Source organism: Rhineura floridana, chromosome 8 (genome assembly GCF_030035675.1).
Source record: "Rhineura floridana isolate rRhiFlo1 chromosome 8, rRhiFlo1.hap2, whole genome shotgun sequence".
NCBI lineage: Eukaryota > Metazoa > Chordata > Lepidosauria > Squamata > Rhineuridae > Rhineura > Rhineura floridana.
The window spans coordinates 50,631,106-50,643,485 of record NC_084487.1 but is presented as its reverse complement, the minus strand read 5'-3'; the positions used below and the strand labels follow the sequence as shown (position 1 = coordinate 50,643,485).

The following is a 12,380-nucleotide window of genomic DNA, read 5'->3' as shown; positions in this document are numbered from 1 at the left end:
TTCTACTCCCTTCTCTTTTTCCCAGCATTATTGTCTTTTGTAGTGAATAATGTCTTCTCATTATGTGTCCAAAGTATGATAACCTCAGGTTCATCATTTTAGCTTCTAGTGATCGTTCTGATTTAATTTGTTCTAATACCCAATTATTTGTCTTTTTCACAGTCCATGGTATCCACAAAGCTCTCCTCCAACACCACATTTCAAATGAATTGATTTTTCTCTTATCCCCTTTTTTCACTGTCCAACTTTCACATCCATACATAGAGATCAGGAATACCATGGTCTGAATGATCCTGACTTTAGTGTTCAGTGCTACATCTTTGCATTTGAGGATCTATTCTAGTTCTCTCATCGCTGCCCTCCCCAGTCCTAGCCTTCTTCTAATTTCTTGACTGTTGTCTCCCTTTTGGTTAATGACTGTGCCAAGGTATTGATCCTTGACAAGTTCAATGTCCTCATTGTCAACTTTAAAGTTACATAAATCTTCTGAAGTAATGTCTTCAGCATTCAGATGTAGTCCTGCTTTTGTGCTTTCCTCTAACTTTCATCAGCATTTGTTTCAGATAATTACTGGTTTCTGCTTTGTTGTTGTTGTTATGTGCCTTCAAGTTGGCTACGACTTGTGGCAACCCTATGAATCAGTGACCTCCAAGAGCATCTGTCATGAACCACCCTGTTCAGATCTTGTAAGTTCAGGTCTGTGGCTTCCTTTATGGAATCAATCCATCTCTTGTTTGGCCTTCCTCTTTTTCTACTCCCTGCTGTTTTCCCCAGCATTATTATCTTTTCTAGTGAATCATGTCTTCTCATGATGTGTCCAAAGAGTAGTATGGTATTATCTGAATATCTTAAATTATTGATATTTCTCAAAATTTTACAATGCACTTCTCCAACCAACCAGTGTTTACAAAAATGCATATATTAGGGGAAAGTGTGCATTATATTTGAGAAATTGCTTGTAAAAATGTGTACATTAGTCAAAAATGCATACAAGAATCTGTTTATTAGAAAAAACTTGCACTAAAATGCTGATGAATTTTCATGAGGATTTTTTTTAAAAAAATCTCAAGTTGTTGCAGAAATGTGGAGAACTGAATTGAAGATCAGAAAAATAAGAAACTGGACGAACTGAAATTGGCAGATCCTTCATTCCCTACTGCAGAGGACATAGGGAGGTGGGGCCAGTGCTGCTCTTTCTCCCCTTGATGATATCTGCATGAAGAGAAGAACACCTGAACAGGACTCTCCGTAAAAGGAAACCTAAAAACATGAGAATTTCTTCATCTGGATTGGTCCAAAGTCCATTGCATCTAGCAATCTGTTCTAGTAGTAGCACTGCTAGAGATCCCCCTGGAAGATCACCATCAGGGCTTGAAGGTTGCAACCATCTCCTCAACCTTTGTACTCAGCATCTGGTACCCAGACCTATAGTGACCTTCATCATGGCAGTTCCATTTAACAATCATGGCTGCTGATAGCTTTTGTCAGACCTATCCTCCATGACTTTTAAAAAGCTATCTAAGTTAGTGGCTGTGCACGCCCACATCTTAGTGTGTTAAGCACTCAGTCCTGAAACTTCTGCCAATTAATTTGATTGGATGTCCCCAAGCAGCATTATGTGTATGAGGGTAGGAACACATTCACTGATCTGCATCTCCACTTCTCTCTTCTGAAAATAGACACGTGGCACTAGTCAAACCCAGGCCGTTTTTACTGTAAAACCTGGTGGGAGCAGCTGGAGTGCATGGTTTTTTTTAAAAAATTCAGCTTTGAAGAAATTTTGCAACTGATTGGCAAATCAACCTGTTCCCTCTCCTGGTGCAGCGAATGGAAACGTTTGCTGTAGGCGACTTGTGTGTTCACAGCCTGAGAGAGGATGTGTTCTCCAACCATTCATAGTTTGATAAACTTCTGCCATATTCCCTCTTATAGCCCAATACCTTTGTTGCAATCCTAGCTCTAGAACATATTAGTTTACTTTTCCATATCCTTGATTCTTTTCTGTGATGGGAGAGACAGAATTGAATACTGTATGTTAAATGTGACCACACCATAGTTTTATATAAAAGCATTGCTGATCTTCATTGCCAAGTGAGGCAAAATCCCCCAAACTTAAAATGAAGTAATAAAATTGTATTTTAGTTACTGCTAAACAAATTAATGTAGAAAGAATTTCATGAACTGAAATTCATACTCTTATTGGTGAAATATGGCTGTGTACATTCAAAGCCTATTATTTACATATGCTTAACATACATTTTACATGCATTTAAAGCACATTATTTTCCCCAAAGAATCCTGGGAACTGTGGTTTGTTAAGGGTGCAAGGAATTGTAGCTCTGTGAGGGGTAAACTACAGGTCCCAGGATTCTTAAGGGAAAATAACGTGCTTTAAATGTACGGTGTGCATACAGCCTATGACTGAAATGTGATTCAATGTAATTAAGTGTTTACACTGGGGCAAAAAATCCTAACATCACATGTATGCACTGATGGGGTGTGAGGCATGGCAGTGATTGGCTAGGAAAGAGATCCTGAGGCTGTGGGTGGGTAGTCCTAAAGAAAAACTGAGCAAGGTCCCCTCCAGACTCTGTCACTGTTTTAAGGGAGAGATTTGCATACTGGCAAATTGAGGTTTACGCAGTTAAAGTAGGTTAAACTGCTCTGACACTCTTGTGCAACAAACCCACTTTTTTTAGAAATCGGACTTTTGTGGTAATGTGGTGGTGGGAAAATGCACTAGAAAGTGTGAGATAACAATTTATGGATGGAAAGTTGTTCAACCTCTGCACAAACAAATCAGAAGGAATGTCCAATAAACAGCAGCTGTCAAATAACTTCCGCACAAACTTGTTCAAATAAATCAGGATGAATGTTTAATAAACAGGTCTTCTGGAGGTGCAGCTGTAAAAATGACAAATTCCATGCTGGGGATCATTAGCAAAGGGAATGAAAATAAAATAGTTAATACCATAATGCCTTTATGCAAATATGTGGTGCAACCCACAACTGGAATATGTCTAATTTTGGTCAGCATGCCTCAGAAAAGTTGTTTTAGCCCTGGAAACAACATGGCAACCAACATGATTAGGGGTCAGAACAACTTCTATGAAGCAAGGTTAAAATGTCTGGGTCTTTTTAATTTTTAAAAAAGCGCCTAAGAAGGGAAATGATAGAGGTTTATTAAAAGATGCATGGTGTGGAGAAAATGGATATCGAGACATTTTTCTTCCTCTCTTGTAAAGAAGCTGGTGTCATTCACCGATGCTGAGTGGTCATGGGAGATTAACAATAGAAGAAAGGAAGTATCATCTGTTGGGAATGTTTTGATTTGGATTCCTGCATTGAGCAGAGGGTTGGACTTGATGGCCTTATAGGCCCCTTCCAACTCTACTATTCCATGATTCTACTTCAGGGAGCACGTAGTTATACTATGGAACTTGCTACCAGAAGACATGGTGATGATCACTAACTTAGATGGGTTAAAATGGGGATTACACAAATTCATGGTGGATAAAGCAATCAAATAGTCACAAGTCATGATGGATATTTGCTACCCCCAGGATCAGAGGTAGCATGCCTCTGCATATCAGTTGTTGTGTATCACAAAAGGGGGAGTGCTATCATGTCCTGCTTGTAAGCTTCCCGTAGACATCAGGTGATCCATTTTGGAAAACTTGATGCTGGACCAGACAGGCCTTTGGTCTGATCCAGTCAGGCTCTTCTTTTATGACTAACAGTTCTGGAAGATACAATTTTAATTCATGCAAATAGCATGCTAAAATATATTTTTTCTTAAACATTTATCTTTATATTCATTTTGTGGGAGACTGCAATTGTAAAGTTTATACCGTCAGTGTGTATGAAATGGATCAAAAGCAGTTCAAACCTGGTGCAAAGTCAATGAACTGATGGTAGAACCAGTTTTTAAATGTTTGAGTCTGAACTGGAACCAAAACAGAGACTTAAAAATAATAACAACTAGGGAACCTGAACTGAACACAAAGGTTGGTATTCAATGCTAGTCCTACTCGGAGTAGACACATTGAAATTAATGGACATGGCTAACTTAGGTTCATTTATTTCAATAGGTCTACATTGACGTTAATAGACATGACTAACTTAAGTTCATTAATTTCAGTGGGTTTACTCTGAGCAGAACTTAGTTGAACACAACTTCAAGCGGTGAGATTTTGCACCATGGATTTGCTTGGTCATCTGTACAGAGAAAGCATGGTGACATTTTCCTGCCTTGGATTCTAATGTGTGTTAAGGCTTATTCTTACCAAGCAATAAAGCTTTCCCACATTAATCACTCTGTGAAGTGGTCTGTGTTCTCCCTGTTCAGGTAAAAGAAGCCAGGACAGCTGAGGAATATCACTTCCCATTCCAGTGACTCTGTACCACTTCTAGTTTTAAGGCTAGAAATTTAGTTGCTAACCCTATTTCCCCTTTGAGGTATAAAGAGTTTCAACACTGGGGTGTCCCACATACCAGAGGAAGCAGAGAGCAGAGAGAGCTTGTGATGCTCTAATGTGTTCTTACCTGGAAAACTCTGGCAGGAGGGTGTTAGGATGACTCAACAAAGAGTGTTTCATTTGCCAAAAGATGCTGTTCCCCCACTTCTCCAGCATACGTGTGAAACTCTTTATGCCTTGAATGTTCACCTGATCTGCTACAATACCAGAATTCACATGAGAAGAGCTTCAGGGACAAAAAGCAAGCCATAAACCAGTTTTCTTCTATCTTCATGGATAAAGTAATACCATACATACAGCCATGCATGTGCGTAATCCAGAGGTATGTGGCTGAGGGATTGCTGTCAGGTGCGGCAAATCTGGTACATTCAGATTCCTGAGAATATTGGCTTTTTAAAGTTTTTAGTCCATATCAAAATGGAAAGGATCCCTTGCACGTCGCGCCAATTTCTGAGCGGCATTTGGATGGAATGAGAGGGGGGCTTTTACATGGCACACCCCAAATTGTGGAATACTCTCTGTAGAGAGACTCACTCTTTCCCCTCATCAATGGCTTCTGCACTGTTTGAAAAACCTTCCTGTTTAGTTTGTTATTCTTTCTGAAATGTTTCTCTCACTGCTCTTTATATTATTCTATTCATATTCTATCTGCTCTTTTCTCATGTTTAATCCCCACTGTTTATGGATTTTTATTTTTCAATTTGATATTTTTGTTTTAATGGTTTTGTTAGAATTTCCATACTTAACATTGTTGTTAGCTACCCTGGGCATGATTCATGGAAAGGCAGGATAAAAATATTTATAATAAATAATAGGTAAAGTAAGGTAAAATAGGGTGAGAACAGATCCCGGTGAGAGATTCTGAAGTTAGGACTACAGAAATAAGCACAGTCCCTTAGGTTTCTCCAGACCATTTGAAAAGGTTTTTTTTAAATGGTACAGCACATGTCCAGCACTAGTTGCACTGATATCTCATCCCCACATAAGAGAGGTGGATAACAGCTGCTGGAGCTTGCTACAAAGACAGCTGTTCTTGGTTCACCACTTTTAAAAGGCAGTGGCAATGTCTGTGCTTCAGTCTGGGAGATGATGAGTTAGGATCCTTCAAAGAATGCAAAATGGTGATGGGAACTGAAAGACAGGACATTGTTTGCCATATTTTCAATGCAGCTACATGAGCATTCTATGCTTGAATTGCCTAAGATGAGGATAGATGGGAAGTGTCTTTGCCATTAACATTACAAGCCTAGGCATGCATAGCCAGAAGTAAATCCCATTTAGGATTGCAGCCTAATGAACTTGCTCATGCAATCACATTCCATCAATAATAATGCCAATGGACACATTCGTAGCTTTGTCCAATGGCAAGATCTTGTGTGCTGGAAGCACGAGATATCCTTGTAGAGGAAGAGCACTCCATTGAGGAAAGACATTTGGATCCCCCATCTCTCCTTTAGGCAAAATCATAGTGATAAGCCTCATTCACAGTAATCAGGTAGTAGTTCCACTCACAATCTACATGTAACACACAAATATCACTACGTTTGTTCATATTTTGGCTTATTGTAGTGCAGAACTCAAGAGGAAGGAAAATGGAATTTACTCAAGCCTTTATCAGAAACATTCTTATTTGTATTAATATGGTGCCATCAGTGCACATGGATGCCTTACAGAGTTACAAAGGTAAAAATAGACAGGTCTCTGCCCCCAAGGGGCTTACAAATGACTCCTGCCTCTGCCTTGGCTTACTAACACCTCTTACCTCCTTCTCTGTAGTTCCATTCCTGAACGTGATTCAGTAACTCCTTCTGACAGATGCTGCTGGGCAAGAGGTGGCAGAAGAGGAGAAGTGGCAGAGCACCCACGATGGGCTTTATCAGAGCTTTCATCTTTTTGTTTCTGCTGTAAGAAAAGGATAATAAAATCTGTTTTGATTTTCTGCCCTTTCAGAGCCAGTTCAAATGTGACAAAATAACACATGGTACAGCCTTCACTAGGCTATTTCACTTTGAACAGCAGTGAGGAATGGCATGTCTACTATAGAAAAATAGCAGGCCAGGGGAAAGCATTCTCCTTGACATGCTAGCTTTCTATGTACACAGAAATGTTTAATGTAGAGGACCATTCAAGCATGCACTCCACATGCAGTCTGAAGTGCTCCTGTCTAGGTAGGGCTGTGCCATGTGCTATTTATGCATATTTAAAACAGTCATCACATAGGTTTGACAGTGTTATGAAAGAAGCTTTTGAACATTTTTAGATCTCTTTAAAATGAAGAAAGCCCTATTATATACAAAAAAAGACCATTCAGATGAACAAATCCAAAAGACAAGGATTGCAGTCCAACTCTAGTCATATGCATCCCTCCCACTGACCTCACAAGACTAGGAGAGTGTAGACAACCTATTTATTGAGCATCCGGAGTTGCTTGCACAAAGTTGACATGGAAGTTAGATTAGGTCTGCATACATACCATACATTTAAATCACATTTAAAACACATTGCTCCCACCAGAGAATCATGGGAACTATAGTTTATACCTCACAGAGCTACAGTTCCCAGCAACCTTAACAAACTACTGTTCTCATGATTCTTTGGGAGAAGTCATGTGCTTTAAATGTATGGTGTGCATGCATACCCGGTCCTTATTGAGCATTCATTCTGATTTGTTTGCAGGGAGATTATTCAACACTGAGCATCCATTCTGCATTCATCCTGCTTTGCTTGTGGGCTATTTATACATCTTCCTGTTAATAATTTGTTCATTCCACACTTTTCAATGCATTTCCCCATCACTTTCCAAAGCGCAAAAAGTCAATCCCCCCCCCAAATGGATTTGTTGCATTAGGGTGACAGAGTGCTTTAATTTGTTCCTGAATCCCTCTGACAAAATGATGACAACCTGGATATGCCCATACCCAGCAGGTTAAGGGCTCAGTTGAGGGGCTGTCTGTAGCTCATCTGCTGAGCACATGCTTTGCATGTAAAAAGTTCCTTGCATCCCTAGTACTTACAGTTCTGAACCACCGCTAATAATAGGGCTATGGAAATTCCTGTCTTGAGACCCTGGAAAGCTGCTGCCTGTTATAGTAGTCAGTACTGGGTTAGCAGGACAAATACCATGTAGCTTCATATGTTTATGAGCATCATCTGCATGTCAGAGTTTACTTTCCAATGCAGAGCTTGCTTGCTGAATGGAGGCAGCTAAGTATCCAGTCTACTAAGGAAAAGCCTTTGACTGGCAAGATTACCACCCCAACAACATATACGTGCTAACAGGCCAAAGTATTCTATTAGGGTTAGCATGACTTTAACAGGATTTCCCCCCTGGGATATATGTGGCATTTCTCCCAAACTTCACTGCAAAGTGAACTTCAGAATTCCACATCTGCTTGCTAGTGTTGCCATGAGGGGGACTCTGAGGGCCAAAATAACAGCACACAGTTTTGGTTTATGTAAACAGTAACAGTGGAAGAGGAGAAGCCTGAGCAGTCTAGGGACTGGGGGTGGGAAGGGGAAGCTTAACTCTTTCTCTGTCTGCCAAGATCTGACAAAAATGACATCACAGGAGGGACACTGCATTTCAAGGGAAGCTTCTGTTAGCATTCAAATAGAAGCTTTGGGTCATGGCAGGGAGTGAAAGAGTTTTTAATGATTTTAGTTGTTGTAAACCACCCAGAGAGCTTCGGCTATGAGGCGGTATATAAATGCAAATAACAACAACGACAACAAGTCAATCTGGCACTCCCACCAGGGCATTTGCACTGTTGCCTTGTCCCTCCCCTCCCCCTCCTCAAAGCAAGCAACAGCAACGCAGGTGACAAGAGGTCAGGTGAGCACCTACTGCTCCTGTGTGAGACGCTGGAGGGCTACTGCCAGTGTAGACAAGACAGAGCTGGGTAGACCAATGGCCTGACCCAGTATAAGGAAGCTTCCTATGTTCCTTGCATAGATGTGATGAAAATACCAGAAAATTAGTTCTTATTGGATCAAAGCTATTCAATGAATTGACATAATACTAACAATACCATTTATTCCGTTGCTCCTTAGAAATGCTGTACTCCAGAGACATTATTATTGAAAGACTATAACCCAGACTTGGAGAAATAAGAGTTCCCCTTTAGTTCAGGCTTGGCTAAATAAATACTTGTTTATAGCAACGGACAGAATGCCTTTTTTTAAAAAAATGCAAGTGTACAAAAGGGAGAACGCTTGATTATTATTTTTTTAGAAGATACAGCTACAATTCATTTTATTTTGGAACAATTTAAATCCTAACTGTCAAATAGAAAGTCATGCTGTATTGATATGATGAGTGTTTTTGGATTAATCTGTCAGTTCGTCAGGGAAATTGTTTATTTGTTAACTAGAACATTACATATTGGTTTAATCAATCTGTGGGTCTCTGTTGGCAAAATAAAAAAAAACCCAACCATATCTTTACTATCTGTTATCTGTTCTGATACAATATCCTTTAAATGAAAAAGAAAGGAGTTCTTTCAAGTTCAACTGCTTGGACAGACTCTTTCCAACAAAAACTGATCCAGTAAAACAAAACCTTTTAGCATTTCCCTCTATTTCCAATGTCCGTAATCTGAGTGCCATTGCTTATGTTGTCAAAACAGCACCATCAGCCTACAAGAAGGAGGTAACAGCAGGCTTTGGGATAACCAAGGTTTGCAGAAGTACAAAAGAAAAATAAATCAACAGAACCTTTCAATATCAATTTTGCAATTTCTCCCTACTTTGAATTTTTTTTTACAATTTCAGATAAACAAGTTTTACATTTCCAAATGAACCACACCCCCAATGTGGCATCTTGACTCTTTTTCATCCACACAGTTCAATCCTATACTTATTTACTTACTCAGACATAAGTCCCATTGAGCCCAAGTATATGTGTATAGGATTAGACCTTTAGTTTATGCCAGGGATGAGATACCCATTGTTGCTGGATACCAGTTCTCTTCATCCCCAGCCAGTATGGACAATGATCAGGAATAATGGGAATTGTAGTCTTTTTGCTGCCAACTGAAGATACATCTGTCCTGCCTGGCCTGGCAGGTTAATGAGATGACTATGTTCTGTGCTGCTGTCAGTTATTTTTTGTGATTAGGATAATTGTGGTTTTATGATTTTATTGTTGACGTTTTTATTGTGTCTTACTGTAAATTGTTTGCCACCCTGGGAATCCTTGAAAGACAGTCTACAAATATGCCGCCCTGGGCTCCTGCTGGGAGGAAGGGCAGGATATAAATCAAATAATAAATAAATAAATAAATAAAATATCATCATCGCTCATTCAATCATTATCATCAACTGCAACCTAACCTATTGTCCCAAATGGCTGGTTCTCAGGAGGGCTTGAATCCCAGGGCCTGCTATTTAGAAATTAAGAATTGTGTAGGTTACTACATTTCAGAGTGTGATGTTGGCGCACAATTTTCAAACAAATTCTCCCAAACATATGGCTTTATTCTAGAACTTCAGGCCAAAAGCAGTAGGAATTCTCATGCATATGTGCCCCTCCTTCGGACAAACTGCTTTAAGATCAAGATGATATATGTCAATGTACTGAACCATTGCCTGGCTGCGACAATGGACTGGATGAGAGCTAATAAACTGAGACTTAATCCAGACAAGACCGAGATGCTGTTAGTGGGAGGTTCTCCCAACCGGATGGTGGATGTTCAACCTGTTCTGGACGGGGTTACACTCCCCCTGAAGGAGCAGGTTCGTAGTTTGGGAGTTCTTTTAGAACCTTCACTATCACTTGAGGATCAAGTAGCCTCGGTGGCATGGAGTGCCTTTTACCAACTTTGTTTGGTGGCCCAACTTCGCCCCTATCTGGATAGGGATGACCTCGCTTCAGTTGTCCATGCTCTGGTAACCTCTAAACTAGATTACTGCAATGTGCTCTACGTGGGGCTGCCTTTGAAGACAGTCTGGAAACTGCAGCTCGTGCAAAATGCAGCGGCCAGATTGATAACGGGGACCAGGCGGTCCGAACATATAACACCGATTCTGGCCCGCTTGCATTGGCTGCCTATATGTTTCCAGGCCCAGTTCAAGGTGCTGGTTTTAACCTATAAAGCCTTATACGGCGTGGGACCACGATACCTGATGGAACGCCTCTCCTGATATGAACCCACCCGTACGCTACGCTCAGCATCGAAGGCCCTCCTCCGGGTGCCTACTCAGAGGGAGGCTCGGAGGGTGGTGACAAGAAAGAGGGCCTTCTCAGTGCCGGCCCCCGAATTATGGAATAGTCTTCCTGATGAGGTACGCCTGGTGCCGACATTACTATCTTTTCGGCGCCAGGTTAACACTTTCCTCTTTTCCCAGGCATTTTAGTATGTGTAAAAATGTTTATGTTTTTAAATTTAAATTTTAAGCTTTTAAAAAACTGTTTTAAATATGTGTTTCATTGTATTTTATGCTGATTGTTGTGAACCGCCCAGGGAGCTCCGGCTATGGTCGGTATATAAATTTAATAAAATGAAATGAAAAAAATGAAATATACATTTGTATTCTACATTACCCAAGGACTGAGGCTGAAACTGATGGTAACAATATTCTGTGATATCAAACAACAATGTAAGCATGCAGCAGACTGCACTGTGTAACAACAAAAGACACATTGCCATAATCTCTTCTCTAGATCTCTGGGAACTTCTTACTAACCTATGGATCTGCCCCTCCTCGCACACACATTCATTCTCTCACATACACTTTCATTTCTATGAGCTGCTGAAGATGTTTTTTCTGAAGTACCAGCCATACCATTTTTCACTGGTAATAATATTCTCACTGACTTTCTCTATAAATTCTTATTAATAATTAATAATCCCCCTTTTCCAAATAAACAGTCTTTCCTTTTGAAATGAATTCTGTAATGAGAATGTTTGATCAGCCATTCCCAATAGAGATGGACCCAAGCCTGTAATATCAAAAAGCTGAAAGTGCAGCAAAAATCTCTGAGGTCAGATAGACCAAAGAGGGGGATGCACCAGTTCCTTTGCAGTTCTCCAGGTCCTATGAGACTAGGTGATTTTGATCTTTCTTCATTTATGATATAAAAGGTAGCAATAAATCCGCTCACATCTGGGGCTTACAAATCTGATCTTCTTGATCACAGGTTCTATAAAACACACTGTAAAATTTCAAACACAAATCCCAGATGTGCATTTTCTGCGCCTCCTGAGACCTTTCCCCCTCCTCCATTACCCCATATTATCAGCCTTTGAATTCCTGTTGATTTTGATGTGCAGCATTCTATACCCCTGGTTAGGCGACAGCATTGTTTATAGAAATATGCTGTTTCCCTGTGCCTACCATTAACAATTTAAGGTTGGAGACCATTGTTTGGCTTGTGCTCATCTTTCAGACAGCTGAAGGTGGTATGATAGACCCTTATTGCTTGTGGCAATCACTCTTTTTTTCTTTTCTTTTTTCATCCTTCTGACATACAGAGCTTGTGTCTATTTCTGTCACCCCAGAGCAGGGCAGTGGCCACCAACAGCCAGAGCAAGGACTGAGCCTGGAATAACAGGGTAGCTGTCCAGCAGAATCCAGAGTTAGGTTAGACAAGGAACCTCTTCACCAAGCTATTGCAGCAGCAACTAACAAGTGGAGACTGAGGAGTTATATAGTAGACCCTGGCAACTCTGCCTCTTTTTGGAGCTTAGCAGGTACACAATAATGACTGTCTCTTCCTCCAAAGTGAAGCAGGCCCCAGGCTGTGGAGTAGGTGCTCTTGTTCCAGGGCTTAGGCTTTGTCATGGATCCAATGTTGGCTCTGCTCCTGCAGTCCTAGGAATGTTGATGAAGAGACTAGATATAGGGTGAGGGTCCCATCAGGGTGTGTTGGATTCCTCAGTGTCAGCCTTTCGGGGCAGGATG

General features: G+C 40.6%; 2 protein-coding genes across 3 annotated transcripts in view; one reads left to right on the top strand and one right to left on the bottom strand.

The window, feature by feature from the left end:
- Positions 1–12,380, top strand: part of LOC133390557 (uncharacterized) — a 312,873-nt gene that overhangs the window by 202,907 nt on the left and 97,586 nt on the right. The window lies entirely within an intron of this gene.
- LOC133390554 (uncharacterized) overlaps positions 1–12,380 on the bottom strand; it is a 30,373-nt gene that overhangs the window by 4,775 nt on the left and 13,218 nt on the right. Inside the window, exons 2-3 of one of the 2 annotated variants that reach the window (XM_061639369.1) lie at positions 6,241–6,377; positions 4,546–4,704 (exon numbers count right to left, since the gene is read on the bottom strand). In XM_061639369.1, the coding sequence (XP_061495353.1) occupies positions 4,546–4,704; positions 6,241–6,377 (296 nt within the window). Of the gene's footprint in view, positions 1–4,545; positions 4,705–6,240; positions 6,381–12,380 lie in introns of both variants that reach the window. The other variant, XM_061639368.1, reaches the window with a different exon arrangement.